Source organism: Scyliorhinus canicula, chromosome 16 (genome assembly GCF_902713615.1).
Source record: "Scyliorhinus canicula chromosome 16, sScyCan1.1, whole genome shotgun sequence".
Taxonomy (NCBI): domain Eukaryota; kingdom Metazoa; phylum Chordata; class Chondrichthyes; order Carcharhiniformes; family Scyliorhinidae; genus Scyliorhinus; species Scyliorhinus canicula.
In genome coordinates this window covers 55,312,558-55,328,019 of record NC_052161.1, presented here as the reverse complement: position 1 = coordinate 55,328,019, position 15,462 = coordinate 55,312,558, and the positions used below count along the sequence as shown (strand labels likewise).

Sequence of the window (15,462 nt, the reverse complement as noted above, 5' to 3'; positions counted from 1 at the left end):
AAACCTAGAATCATAATCTTTAAATCCAGGTTTTGCTTGACTGGGAGCCAGTGTAGATCTGATGAGTGGAGGGTTGATAGGGGAACAGGACCTGCTATGAGTTAAGACGTGGGCACCAAGAGTTGTTTTATAATCCCCAGTTTACAGAGGCTAGAATGTGGGACACCAGCCGGGGTGATTTGGAATAGTTGAATCTAGAGGCATAAAAATGGTTTCAGCAGCTGAGATGGCAATCATGGGTGACTTCAATCTACATCTAGACTGGGTCTACATGATGAGCACTAATGCTAATGCTCTGACGGATGCATTTCTGGAGCGTGTTAGGGATAGTTTTCTAGAGCATTATGTTGAGAACCGACAAGAAAACAGACTATTTTACATCTAAATAATGCAGTGAGAAAGCTTGTTTTAAAGAACCTTTTGGGAATGAGTGATCATAATTTGAAGAACTTTATATTTATAAGTGGGGTAGTTCAGTCTGAAGCTAGGGGCAAATTTACTGATGTGTATTCGGGAAGGTAAAACAGTACATAGGCTAAAGATAGTCTTTTTTAAAAACATTTTTAAAATAAATTTAGAGTACCCAAATCATTTCTTCCAATTAAGGGGCAATTTAGCGTGGTAAATCCACCGACCCTGCAAATCTTTGGGCTGTGGAGGCGAAACCTACGCAAACATGGGGAAAATGTATAAACTCCACACAGACAGTGACCCGGGATTGAACCTGGGACCACGGCGCCATGAGACAGTAGTGCCATCCACTGTGCCACTGTGCTGCCCCCTAAAGATAGTCTTTGAAGAATTATTACACGGTATAGACAATCACTGCCCTCTAGTGGTTCATTCATAATCAGTTTCAGCTGGAGCGACCGATGGGCCCTGTCTAACTCATACCAGGTGGGCTCCTCTCCTTCCCCCATCAGCTTCGCCAGCATATCAGCGAAGTATTCTGTAGGCCTCTGGCCCTCCACCCTTCAGGCACACTGACGATCTTTAGGTTATGCCTTCATGATCTGTTCTCCAGGTCCTCCACCTTGGCTCTCAGCCCTCTGTTGCTTTATGCCACCCTCCACAGCTCCTCATCTACCGAGGTGAAATGGTCACTATGCCGTGACAAGGCCTCCTCCATCCCTTTCATTTTTTTCCCCTGCTCCAACACGTCGTCTAAGTTGTCACCAACTCCTCTCTCACCGGGGCAAGTGTCCTTCCCACCCATGTCTTAAGCAAGGCCCATTACCATCTGATGTTTTGCCAACAGCAAATTCGAACTGCCCAGCCATCCCTCTGTCATCTTCTCCACCATGGTGGGTGCGACTCCACCCAATGGGCTCCCTTTTTCCTTCCCCCCCCCCCCCCCTGCCCCCCATCTTTCCTCCTGCTGCACCCCTCACAACATCAGCGGCAGACCTTTATGCTTGCCAATTTTTGACATTCTATAAATGCCTTAAACCTTCCCACAGCTCCTCACGAACAAATCTTAACCAAAAACTGGGCTAAAAAGGCGATTTAAAAAAAAAAAACAGCTCTAGCAGGAATCACCAATCATGTGACCTCCACCTACATGCCACAACCGCAAATCAAGGGCCTGATATTCTACATCTGAGTGTTAGAATGGGTAACCATGTTGATAAGAGGATGCTTTGGTGATCATCTAAAATTCTATAGTTTCTGGAATGTTACTACAGATTTGGAGGCAGCAAATGTCACCCCACTATTTTAAGAAGGGAGGGAGAGAGAAAACTGGGAACTGAAGACCTCTGAAGACCTTTCATCAGCAGTTGGGAAAATGCTAGAATCAATTTAGAGGATGTGTTAAATGGACTCTTGGATAATCATGATCTGGGCAGAGTTAACATTGATTTGTCAACAGGAAATCATGTATGATGAACCTGTTGGGCTTCTAGAGGATGTTACTCATGGAATTGATAAAGGGGAGTCAATGGACTTGGATTTTAATAAGGCTTTTGATAAAGTGCCCCACAGGAGGTTGGTTAGAAAAATTATAATACACTGGCATGGATTATGGATTGGCTAAAAGACAAAAAAAACAGAGGGTAGGAATAAATGGGTCATTCTCATGCTGTGACTAATGGGGTACCTCGAGGATCAGTACCTGCGCCCCAGCTTTTCACCATGTATAACAATGATTTTGGATGTGGGAACCAAATGTAATATCCGATTTTATGGACGACACAAGCTAGGTGGGAATGAGACTTGAGGACGGTGCAAAATGACTTCCAAATGATTGGACAGACTTGGCAAGTGGGCAGGAAGATGGCTGATGAAATATAATGTGAGGTAATCCACTTTGGTGAGAGGAATGATTGTGCAGAGTATCTGTTAAATGGTGAGAAATTAGAGACGAGACCTGGGTGTCCTCATCAATAAGTCATTGAAAGTTAACATGCAGGTGCAGCAAGCAATGAGGAAGGCTAATGGTATGTTGGCCATTATCGCAGGAGGGTTTGAGTACAGAAGCAGTGAAATCTTGCTTCAATGATATAGAACCTTGAAACAATATTATTGCCATAGAGGGATTGCAACATAGATGCACCAGACTTGCTCTATGGTGCGAATGCCCTATGAAGGGAGATTAAGGAAACTGGGCTTTTATTCGAAGAATAATGTAATTGAAATCTACAAAAAAATGATCGGCCATGTTCATATTGAATAGTGGAGCAGGTTCGCTGAGCTGAACGGCCTATTCCTTTGTTCCTCTGTTCTTATGACGGGTGAAGTAATGGCAGTGCAAATGGGCAGCTTGTGAAGCTCGTCTCCGGGTCAAAGATAACACCGAGGTTGCAGATGCTGTGGTTTAATTTCAGACTGTTGCCAGGGAGTCGATCATTAGTGAACCAGTTTGAAATGAGCACCAAAATCCAATGGCCATTTGGGTCATCCAAGTATGCACCAAGATCTGAAAGAGCACCATACCTCGGCCTCTGTCCCGCCTATCACAGTAACCCCACCCAACATGGCCAATCTATCTAAACTGCACATCTTTGGACTGTCGGTGGAAACCCACGCAGACACTGGGAGAACATACAAACTCGACACAGTCACCCAAGGCCGGAATTGAACCCAGGTTCCTGGCTCTGAAAGGCAGCGGTGCTGCCTACCATGCTGTTGGAACCTGCTTTTGTATGTTAGACCTCTAACTAAAATTCTGTTGTGGTATAGCTGGGTTTTTTATTACCGGTGTACATTGTAAAACAAAGCCCCTCAAAGTCTGCTCCATTTTAATATTAAAAATCCTACAGAAAACTAGCTTTTGACAGATGCTGCTGTTTGATTGTGACCAAAGAAGATTTTTTCTTTAAAACCGTTTCTCTTTTGATGTACAGATGCAAATTGTTTGCTCCCAAATTTCATTTACATACAGTCTTGCTTTGAAAACACACAATATCTCCTATGCTAGCCTACACAGACTACAGGTTAAACCTATGGCGCAAGAAGTTGAACAAAGGCCATCTTTAAACTATACAGCATTGTTAAAATCCTTATCTTTTCTTATTATTAAAAAAAAAATCAAAGACGGTGCCCACTGATTCTGCAGGACTGGCTGCCTTTCGATCTTCCCAGGTATGTACTATGCGCTGTCCAGTGGTTATTTAAAAACTGTGCCTTCACATGTTAATAATGCTGTGTGGGTTTAAAACAATCAGTTGATACTGTGTAGGCTGATGAAAAGGGATAGTGTCTCTAAATCCCATGGAGAAAATTTGAAGCTTTTGGATTTGTGACTGGACCCTCTGAAGTGGTTGATAATTTCTGTTCCATTCCCTGTCATTAAAAAAAAACTTTATGGAGCTCCGTGCATGATGAGTACATAAGTCTGTAATACAAGGGAATTTCTATTTAGGTGTTGAATAATGGTGTTACTAACCAATACCTGTTCATTACATACCTTTGACAATTCAGCGACCTACAATATTTTATTGCTCCCTACATCTTAAAATCCAAATTTTGAACGGGAGGGGAGTGGAATAACAGCACTAAGCAAAGCCAGAAATTTTAATGTGATGTTTTGCATTGAATCGTGAGCCGAGACTCATAATGTACTAAACAGATATAAATTAAAGTTGGAAATCAATCTTTGTGTGATTTCCTGAAGAGGTATGTAATAAACTCAATCTTTAGGAATCTTCTCTTTAGAATGATGGGTTTATCCCTAATGAAGCCCTCTCTCCTGAAACAGAAAATTGTGCTGATTATCCTTTCCTACCTAGAACACTGTTAACCGTTTTAAATTGGTGAACAACTTTCACTGTTTTGATCACTAACTTTATTTTTCTCTTTCTTTCCATCGTTCTCAATGTGGTATTTATTTTCTTTTTAAATCGATGCTGTGGACAGGTTGTAAAGGTAAGTCTAATTTTTGTGATTTTGCTTGTTCAAGCGCACCTTGCATTTAAAAGACACTAACTTATTCCCTTATTGTAACCAATACTAAGGGAAATATTAACAGCTGCTGCAGGAGGAGCTTTGGTCCATACTTGCAAATAAGCTTCCTGTATTAATGGTTTGAATGAGTAGGGAAGGTCCCAGCCTGCTAACAGTCGTTAATATTTCAGCTTGATGTCCTGACATCTTTAATGCAGCTATTTTGTTGAGGAGATTTCCTGATTTTACTTGTATGTATAGGAGGACGAATCTATTGATTGGTGGAGCAAGTTTTATGCATCAATAGGAGAGCATGAACGATGTGGCAACTATATTCAGAAAGGTTACGATACACTCAAGGTAATGTACTTTTGTGCTATTTTTTTCATGTTCTCACTCATTGCGTGACTTTTATCTTTAAAAACTTTGAAACTTTATTTAAATTAAATTGGTTTAAATATGTTCACTAGCCTAATACAGTAAAAATATTTCCCCATCTTTTTGTTGCTCCATGTTGCTTATGCTTTATTTGTCAGTGTTGTCCAGGGGGAGTGGGTGAAATTTGCAGCGGTATGGGGACTACATTGACATATATGAAGCTCTTTGCCACTTCTCTCCATCCCTGCAGGGAATCACTTCAGCAGAGTGAGCTGGGTTTCTGCATTTTGAAATTCAATTCGCCCAGTTGGAATACAGAGACCAAGCGATGCTGCCAAGTTTAGATACCCTCATAATGAACAGTGATCGCAGGGTGTCGAGGGAAAACTACCAGGATTAGGATCATGATACTGAAAGAAACCTAGGGCGGGATTTTCCCATTCGGCAGCAGGCTTCTCCCATTCGGTGGCAGAGTGTCCATGCCGTCGGAAACGTCGTCGCGTTTCACGACTGCATGAACAGGCCCCTGGAAGAATCGATTCTGGCCTCTACAGGAGTGGTTCACGCCGCCCTAGCCTCTCTGGCATGAACTGTGCGCTGCAGGATCCGCGCATGTGCAGTGGCTCCGGTGCCAACCCACACATGCGCGGTGGCCTCCCTCAACGCGCTGGCTCCGATGCAACATGGCGTGGGAGTTCAGGGGCCGGCGCGGAAGAAAATAGGCCCCGCGGAGAATCGCGTGCCAGCATCGGGGCCCGGCCCGTGCTGGGAGAATCCCACCCCAGATATGTATATAGTGTTTGTGTGTACAGTTGATAACTTTACTTTTCAAGCAATGTCTTAAATTTCTTGGGGATTAGAATTCTTGGTGGTTAGAAAAAAAAAGTTCTGAACTCCTGGGTGTTTTGCAGTGACCATTTTTTAACCTCCATTTTCTGTTTCTGATATTCACAAAGCTGCATTTGAAACACTCTATCACCTATCTGGTTGCTTTTAAGCTTATTTGAATTTGTCATGGAGCTTGAGCTCAACAGAATGATTCACTTTCTGCTAATAAACTCTTAAATCTGATGGTGTTTTGTTCTGATCTTCAAGTTGACTTGTGTTTCACCTGAATCACTAAATACCACTTCTATTTTCTTTTAGTGTCTGAGGTTTGTACTTAAATGTGCATATCGCCAAAATAAATTGTATAAAGGCATAAAATTAGCCTCCATTAAAGTCCCTTTATGAAAATCGGGGGGAAGAAATTCCCTTTAGGATCAGTGACCTTCTCCATCAGTTTGCTGCTTTGAGTAAAGGTAATCTGACCCAGGGACTTGTGCAGATACGATAGGCTAAATGACTGCCTCCTGCATTGTTGACCCCTGTGCCTAGTTAAACATTTCACAGAATAGTTCACATTTTCGGGTCAATAAACACTCATTGGGCTTGGTCCCGATGAAAGGTCAATGACCCGAAGCACTAACTTTCTCTCCCTGCAAATGCTGCATGACCAGTTGAGTGTTACCAACCTATTGATTTTTTTTTCAGCTTTCCAGTATCTGTACTCTGCCTTTAAATTAGGATGTCAAGTCATACTATTTTTTCCCCCTGATTTTTGTTTTAATTAGGGTTCCAGCAATTTGAGAAGTAGATTTGATTGCCAGAAAGATGTATTTCGGCAGCTCAAGCTGATGAGATGTAATAGTAAGGCAGCATCATGCTACCACTGGCCGGATGATCTAATTGGAGCATGACCAAGTTTATGTTGGCAATTTCAATTTTTAAAAATCTTAGAATTTATCGTTGTGTGAAGCATTTATAGTTTGTGAAGACTTAATGTGGCTATTTTAATTTGCATTTGTAACTTTACTTTAAAAGCTTTTGCTAGCACGATAACCAAATAATCCCTAGTGGGGGTGCGTCAGGCCATTTAAATTGATTTATTTTTTATAAGTTTAGAGTACCCAATTTTTTTTTTCCCCAATTAAGGGACAGTTTAGAGTGGCCAATTCACCTACCCTGCACATTTTTTAGGGTTGTGGGTGTGAGATCCACGCAGACGCACGGAGAATGTGCAAACTACACACGGACGCATCAGGCCAATGCTTAAATGTTCCAATTGGAATTGATATCAGTTACCTAGACTCTTCAGTCGTGCCGATTTGTCCCTGCCAGTAAGATTCTGAAAGGTCTGTCTCTGCCTTCACTTGAATTTGAGGGAGCTGACATTGTATATTGCCTGTAGACATGTAGCCATCAATGTAATTGAGAGAGATGATTTTAAAGCTGACACCGCCTAGATATTTTCAAATTACACCTGGCCCTAACTATTGCCGATAATCGGCCTCACACCAGCTCGCATCTAGATAAGGTGAATTTCCCTTCCAGGCACAAAAAAAGTGAAGTGGGACTAGATAAAAGTGCTTTTTATTTTGGTGTGTGTGTGTACATGTCTGTCTTTCCCTTTAAGTCATCTTCACCTTCCTCCCTACAGGTGTACACTACAGAACTGGAGAATGTCCCTGAATTCAAAGGGCTGACTGATTTCTGCAACACGTTTAAATTATTCAGAGGCAAATCAGAGGACGATGAAGACCCTTCAGTTGTGGGTGAATTTAAGGTAATGGTTTTCTCGGTGAAATGTTTGTCCAGTTATTTTCTGTATCTTTTATCCAAGGCTGACTGATACATCTGCATTGTACTTTACATTAACTGGAACACTAGCATTGTCCTACTTGAGAATGCACTCCACCAAATGTTTCCAGTTTACCTGCTTTTAAATCATACAAAATGGGGCACAATTTGTTCTTATCAATGGATAACTCCAAAAGGGATGAAACTAAAATCAATGGTCTGCAAACAGATTTGCCTTGTAGAGAGGACATATGTTCAGTAAAAGTCAAAATAACATAACAAAGGAGCAATATGCAAGTCAAATCACATGTGTTTAACTCGTGCCTGAGGGGTGGGCTGGGTGGGGCAGTGGTGGTGTGGGGGGGCTCACTGCAGGCTAGGGGGAAAAGCCTTCGAACAAAGGGATTTGCTGCCACGTTTGCCACAACAAGCCTGGTAATTTCATTACAACCTGCTTAGAGTTCCTTAGAAGTCAATGTCTATAACTTGATGTACAAGAAGAACATGGACCTCATCTTTATACAATTGCAGGCGCATGTCCTTCCTTAGTAGTATCTGAGATCCTAACTGTTGTTTCTCTACCTAACTGTCTCCATTGGCACTTTAAACAGTGGTACTTCGAACAGTGGTACTTCGAGTATATGGCAAATGTTCATCAGCTCATGCAGTCTCTGAGACGATCTCCAAGCTGGAGAGGGAATCGGTAGTATTCCAGGTGTGCTATTCTGTTGGGTGGCTCTGTGTGTACAGCGAAAGCACATTCAAAACCTGGAGCAATGAATAAGATTGGTCTTGACTTGATTTTTGTATCACACCTAATCGTTAAAGAATAGGTTTACAAATGAATAATGGATGTTTGGTTGAGCACCTATAAGCAGGATACATGAGAAATTGACTGCTTCAGACAAATTGGAAAATGTTGGAGGGGCAATTAATCTGGCAAATGATTATTTAGAGATTTACAGCACAGGAGGAGAATATTTAACCCATTGAGTCAATGCTGGATTATATACAGGACAACCACAGGCTAGCAATTCCAGTCAAAGATGGCCTGTATGTACAAGACTGCTTTATGTTTTTGCCTTTAATCTTGTTGTTAAAAAAAATGAGAAACATTCCAATTATTCTCTATTTATTTTAATATGACATTGTGTATTTGAGTTAACGTGTTTTTATTTCAATTGACTTTCAATTGTAGGGTTCCTTCAAAATTTACCCTTTAAGTGATGATCCAAATGTCAAAGCGCCCCCACGCCAGTTTGCTGAACTGCCAGATAGTGGAATTCAGGAATGTCTTGTGCGAATTTATATTGTTCGAGCCATTGACTTGCAACCAAAAGATAACAATGGCAAGGTAAGAAAGTTGTATCTGCCACGTTATTTAACAAGCGTATTGGGTTTTCTGGCTTTAAACAAGTATCCAATTGTTTCCAGAGGCTTGCTGTGGGTTAAGAGGGAAATATAGCAGCCAGTTGCCTGTTCCCTCTTCCCCAGAATCTCCTTTTTTTTATGCACCCCTCTTCTCTAGATTCCTGCCAGAGGATTGGCTAGGAAATCTACGTCAAAGTATGGAGTTGTAAACTAGATACCTCGGGCCAGTAGGAGATTGTCGCAGTTTTCCAGGCATAGTTAGGACTCTTGGCTAATTTGAGGGTTTAACAGAACTTCTAAACTTATGCAGGGTATAGTAAAATTAGTATGCAAATATGGTTGTTGTTTTAATAGAATGTAATAGGAAAAACATAACCGAATGCTATCCCTTGAAGTTTATCTTCTACCCTGAAGGGGGCTGACTCGTGTTAGCATATAATCACAAAGGCTTTTTTTTTAATACCGAGTGTGTTGACTGATCTTCATCCTATCCTCGCACTGACATTTAACCAGAAATAGAACAATAATCAGGAGCAGGAACCATAATAGCATTCTTGTCCTACTTCTGCCTCCCTCATTACCATAGGACATAAAGACCCATAGAATGTATTTACCATCCACTCGCTATGATCGCCCAACATTGCACATAAAGGATTGAACCGGATGGATCACCTCTGGTCAACGCACACTGTCGGAAAAAGGTTGTTCTAGTATTGCACAGCAGCTCTGTTCAGTGTCCTTGTTCTCACAGAAATTTTAACAGCCACCATAATATGTCTTGGGTTTTGTTTTTCTTCAATAATGTTTCCTTTCACAAGACTACTTGGTTCGCCATCCTTAATGGAAAACCAGTTCCAAAGCAAGCCAAGCTGAATGTCCGCCAGTTCTCTAGCATGTGGTGGGGAGATGTTCACGAAAGAGCTATCAGTAGAACTTGGATAACGCAATAGATGACAATATTTGAACATTGGTAACTCCTCACTGATTCTTGCTGTGTGCCTATGTTGTCCTCAAAGGGACAGCATTGTGTACATTGAGCATGTGTATTGACCCATGGCTGCAATTGCAGCTATTTGATAGTCAGCTGCAGGGTGATGCATATTTACAGCATGCAATCTTTCCACAGCTCTTCTTACCAGCTCCCCCAGACACCCCATTTCCAAATGTATTTGGGCTATCAGTCACCACCTCCGCTTGCAGGCACTGGTCACTCTGCTGTGTTTCTGGTACTAAGGGACTGATTTTTCAATTTGTAAGGAACAGGGAAGATACCAGGCAGGATGAACTAAATACGAGTCCAATTTCTGAGTGCTGAGTTCACCTAAAGGAATGAAATAGTTAACAAAGTGGATTTTTCAGAATCGGGGCGGGGTAATGGTCGCTAATTGTTTTTGAGATATGAATTTCCCAGTGACCAATGTTTAAAAAGATTTGCATGACAAGTTTTCATGTTTAAGTCTGTTAACATCGACTGAATATTAATTACAGGCAACTAATACATTAAAGGACAGAAAAGATATCCCCTTAACTACTTAACACAACTGAAAACCCAACGCCACATTTATACATTTTCATAGTCGAAGGCTCCTATTTATTGAAAGGATCCATTCTCCCTACATCACGTCAATTGAATCTTCGAGGCCTCTTCGCTTAGCTTATTTGAGCATAATCAAATGGAATTCTCATTGCAAGGTTCCCTCTGGGTGATCCTGTAATCCCTCGCTTTTTGAAATCCTTGTTTCCTTAAACATCCACCCTCTCCAAAACATTGGTTAATCTAAAACAGCAGTTCTTTCCTTTTTCTTCTGCCTGGCATCACCATTGGTTTTCTCCACCAAATCTTTCACTCTGTCTCGACAGTCCTAAGTCTGTCCACAGAGTTACCAGCTGCTTCGGGGAAGCATTGAGAAACAATTACTTGGGATAGAATTAATAACCACATGAACAAATGTATTTAGATCAGGAAGAGCCAGCATGGATTCCTTAAGGGAAAATGGTATTTAACTAATTTTTTGAAGTTGGATTGATGAGGGCAATGCTTTTGATGTGGGTTTTTAAATGGCACTAGATAAGAGAGCTATGCAACACTCTTGAGAAAAGTTGTAGCTCATGGAATATAACGTACAGTAGCAACTTACGCCAGAATGTGGCGACTAGGGGCTTTTCACAGTAACTTCAAGACAGTGTTAATAGTAAGCCTACTTGTGACAGTAAAGATCATTACTATCAGATACAAAATTGGCTGTGTAATAGGAAAAAGCGTGTAATGGTTAATGGATATTTTTCTGACTGGGTTTGTAGTGCAGTTCCCTAGGGTTGGTATTGGGGCCCTTGCTCTTCCTGATACATATTCATGATCTAGATCTTGGTGTGCAGGGGACGATTTCATTTTGCAGATTATACAAAACTTGGAAACATTGTAAACTGAAAAGGACAGTGTAGAACTTCAAAAGGAAATGGACAGGTTGGTGGAGTGGGTAGTTAGGTGGCAGTGCAGAGATGCACGAGATGATTAATTTTGCGAGACCATAAAATGAGTAAAATTCTAAAGGATGGCCTGGAGCAGAGTGATCTGGGTGTATATTGCATAGAGGACTGAAGATGGCTGAACAGATGGAGAGAGCACATGTAGTGCTCTGGGCTTTACTAATGGGGGCATTGGGCACAAGAGCAAGGAGCTTAGTCTGAACTTGCACAGGACACCAGTTAGATCTCAATTGGAATATTATATACAGTTCTGGGCACCACAATACTGGGAGGATGTGAATGCATTGCAGAGTGGATGAGAAACTTCTATTATAAGGAAAGAAAGGACAAGTTGGGACTGGTGATGAGAAGAAAGCTAAGAGGAGATTTGATAGCGATGTTTAAAATCATGAGGGATGACAGACTAGAAAGGGAGAAACTGTTCCTGCTCATAAAAGGATCAAGATATGTTCCAATCTTAACCTGCAGTATAGGGGAGCCCCGAATGGATGGTGTTCAGAAGTCCAAAACTTTTTTTCTCTCTTTCCTCCCGTCTGACTCCAATTACTTTTGCTGAAGTAATTTATTTTTTCCCTAATTCGAGCAAATTTTCATCTTCCATCGTTAGAGTACAGCAATAAAAGTAAATCTTTTGTTTTTATTTATTCCCGAACAGAAGGCCAATTTAAAGTTAACTTGCATAGCACCCAGGTTCAACCTAAAAGGATTTGACTTTGAGAATTTCCTAATCTGAATGACGAGTTAAATTCACTGAACCGTCTGACCGCCATTGATGTGGTTTTTTAGACTGAACCATCTGCTAGCCATTGAAGTGTTTTTCTAGACTGAGCCATCTGACCGCCATTGAAGTGGTTTTTTAGACTGAACCATCTGATAGCCATTGAAGTGGTTTTTTAGATTGAACCATCTGATAGCCATTGATGTGGTTTTTTAGACTGAACCATCTGCTAGCCATTGAAGTGTTTTTCTAGACTGAGCCATCTGATAGGCATTGAAGTGGTTTTCTTGGTTTTTTTTAAACTTGCATGGGAAGTGAGTATTGCTGACAATCTTAGCATTTGTTGTTCATCCCTTGTATGTCATCAGCCTAGAAACATAGAAAATAGGAGCAGGAAGCGACCATTCGGTTCTTCAAGCCTACTCCGCCATTCATTGTGATCAAGGATGATTATTGCCAACTCAACAGCCTGCTCCAGCCTCCCTCTCTCTTTCCCCCCCTACCCCCCCATTTCCTTTATGCTACATCAAAACTTTTAAAAAACATACAATGTTTTTGCCTCAACTGCTTTCTGGGGTAGCTAGTTCCACAGGCTCACCACTCACTCTCTGGATGAAGAAATATCTCCTCACCTCAGTCCTAAATGGTTTACTCCAAATCCTTGGACTGTGACCCTTGGTTCTGGATTTCCCCTCTACCCTGTATAGTCCTGTTAGAATTTAATGGGTTTCTGAGATTTCCCCCCTCATTCTTCTAAACCCTCGTGAATATACTTTGAATCAATCTTGCCTCATAGTCCTGCCATTCCAGGAATTGTCTGGTAAACCTTTGCTGCACTTTCTCTATAGCAAGAACACCCTTCCTCAGATATCAATCCTATTCCTCCTGTAGATTTTATTAGGATACCAGGCAAGAACCCCAAACTATTTTTCAATTTTGAAAACTGCGAGGAAAGGAAACTTCACCCCAGAGTGAAGGCTCTGACCAACAGGTATCTTATGAAACAAACTTTAAACTCTGAATTAACCACATTAACATCAAATAAATAGCTTTGAAGTTCAACAATTCTTAAATAAAAGGAAAAGCTTGGTCTTACTATCTACACCTATTACTAATTCCAGTTAAGCAACCCAGTAAAATTCAGAAGTTTTAAAAACAGGTTACTTGTTTAGCTGTGTGTAGACATTAGACCCATTCTAGAGCAGATCCAGTATAGTTCTGCTCAACCTAACAGCATTAGCAAAACTACAGACAGACCTGACTCCTCCCATTAATTGCCTCCTCTGTATCCCATCACCTGCCCAGCTAGGACTAAATTCAACACCTCGGAAATTATCTATACTCCAGGAAATCACCAGCAATCAAAACACTATTCCATTAGTCCTTTGTCTGTAATCAAGTGGATAAAAATCAATAATTACCTCCCCTTTTAAGTCTTAATTACAGCTTTTGCAGAGGAGAGTGTTTCAGATTTTTGACATGGTGAAAGAATGACAATGCAAGTCAGGATGGCGTGTGACCTGGTGTTGTGGTAGGGGGGTTAAATTCCTCCCAGAATCTCTGACGTACACACAAACAGCATCCGTAGCAGGATTAAGATTAGGTGATTTTGGACCCTGAAACATGCTTTGTTACATTTGAAGTGAATGTCTTTTTCCTGAAGTTTTTTTCTTCTTCTTCTTCTTCTTAGTGTGACCCTTATGTGAAAATCAGCTTGGGTAAAAAATCAATAGAAGACAGAGACCACTACATTCCTAACACCCTGAACCCAGTGTTTGGCAGGTATGTTGACATATGTTCAAGTGACCAGTCTCATTAAACGTGAGGTTATTTTAGGTTAAAGGGCTTTGTTTTGATCTGACACTAAAATGTTTCTAGGAGCAAGAGAAACTTCATGATTAACTTGAATATTTCCAAGACAAAATAATTATTTTGCATTTCCTGCTCTTTCCTCTCCATCATTGATCGTTTAATTTGAAACAAAACAATTTTTCTCTTATCCACCAATTTTCTCCCCCTCGCCATATCTCACTAATACCTCTCACCTGGAACATGTGCCTTGCCTTGTGTTTTAGAATAAATATATTCTTAGACCGTCCAGTGCTAAATAATTGTCTGAAGTAAATGGTACAAAATAAAATAGAGCAAAATTAATCTTGCAATGATGTATGAAGAAATGTGAGAAATCTGGAAGTGGCTGTGTACACCATTCTCATTACTATAACTATGGGGCTGTACGGTGGCACAGTGGTTGGTAGTGCTGCCTCACAGCTCCAGGGACCCGGGTTCAATTCCAGCCTTGGGTGACTGTGTGGAGTTTGCACTTTCTCACCATGTGAGCGTGGGTTTCCTCCAGGTGCTCTGGTTTCCTCCCACAGTTCAAAGATGTGCAGGTTAGGTGGATTGGCCGTGATAAATTGTCCCATAGGGCGCGATTCTCCGCTCCCCATGCCGGGTGGGAGAATCGCGGGAGGGCCGGCCGACTGATTTCACGCCCCCCAGGCGCCCCCCGCGATTCTCCCACCCCCCGCTTGTAAGAATCGCTGCTAGCTGTTTTTCACAGCGACCAGCGATTCTCCGGCCCGCATGGGCCGAGTGGCCTCCCGTTCACGACCGGTTCACGATGGCGGCAACCACACCTAGTCGCTGCCGTCGTGAACATGGGCGCCAAAGGCCCGTTTGAAGCTTGTGGGGGGGCGGAGAGGGGAGTGAGCACCACGGCCGTGCTCAGGAGGGGACTGGCCCGCGATCGGTGCCCACCGATCGTCGGGCTGGCATCTAAAAGCGACGCACACTTTCCCCTCCGCCGCCCCGCTCCGCAAGATCAAGCCACCATGTCTTGCGGGGCAGCAGAGGGGAAGACAGCCACCGCACATGCGCGCGATTGAGCCATCAGCCGTCGTGACGTCAGCCGCGCATGCGCGGGTTGGAGCCGGCCAACCTGCGCATGCGCAGCTGATGTCACATAGGCTGCGCCGTCGCATCATTCTCAGAGCGCCGCCTTGGTGCAAGCGTCAAGGCCCGGCAGCCGAGAATAACGGAGCGCCGCTCCTAGCCCCCCCGGGTGGGGGTGAATACAGTGAGAGGAGCGGCCTCCGAGGCCGTCGTGAAACTCGGCCGAGTTCACGACGGCCTTCCTGATTTTTCCCGGGAGCGGAGAATTCCACTCTTAGTGTCCAGCGGTGCACAGGTTAGTTTGCAGGGCTAGGGCGGGGGAGTGGGGGTAGGTAGGGTGCTCTTTCAGAGGGTCACTGCAGACTTGATGGGCCGAGTAGCCTGCTTCTGCACTATAGGAATTCTATGGTTCCATAACTTTGAGTATTGTGGTAAAATTGCTGCAAACCAGGAATGCTTAAAATACACAGCAACTAATTGGTTGGCTGTAGTCACTGGGGAGACTGTTACATCACATTGCACAAGTGGATATAATCCAAATATATTGATGGAGTTTCCCATAATGTGAGAGGCAGATTCTTGCATTCTGATTGTATTTAATCCAAGATTAC

General features: G+C 42.4%; 1 protein-coding gene across 7 annotated transcripts in view; it reads left to right on the top strand.

Annotated features, from left to right (window-relative positions):
- LOC119979244 (myoferlin-like) overlaps window positions 1–15,462 on the top strand; it is a 284,837-nt gene that overhangs the window by 163,175 nt on the left and 106,200 nt on the right. For 6 of the 7 annotated variants that reach the window (XM_038821180.1, XM_038821182.1, XM_038821178.1 and 3 more), the window contains 5 exons: window positions 4,357–4,365; window positions 4,645–4,743; window positions 7,241–7,366; window positions 8,579–8,734; window positions 13,647–13,738. In XM_038821180.1, the coding sequence (XP_038677108.1) occupies window positions 4,357–4,365; window positions 4,645–4,743; window positions 7,241–7,366; window positions 8,579–8,734; window positions 13,647–13,738 (482 nt within the window). Of the gene's footprint in view, window positions 1–3,534; window positions 3,583–4,356; window positions 4,366–4,644; window positions 4,744–7,240; window positions 7,367–8,578; window positions 8,735–13,646; window positions 13,739–15,462 lie in introns of all 7 variants that reach the window. The other variant, XM_038821179.1, reaches the window with a different exon arrangement.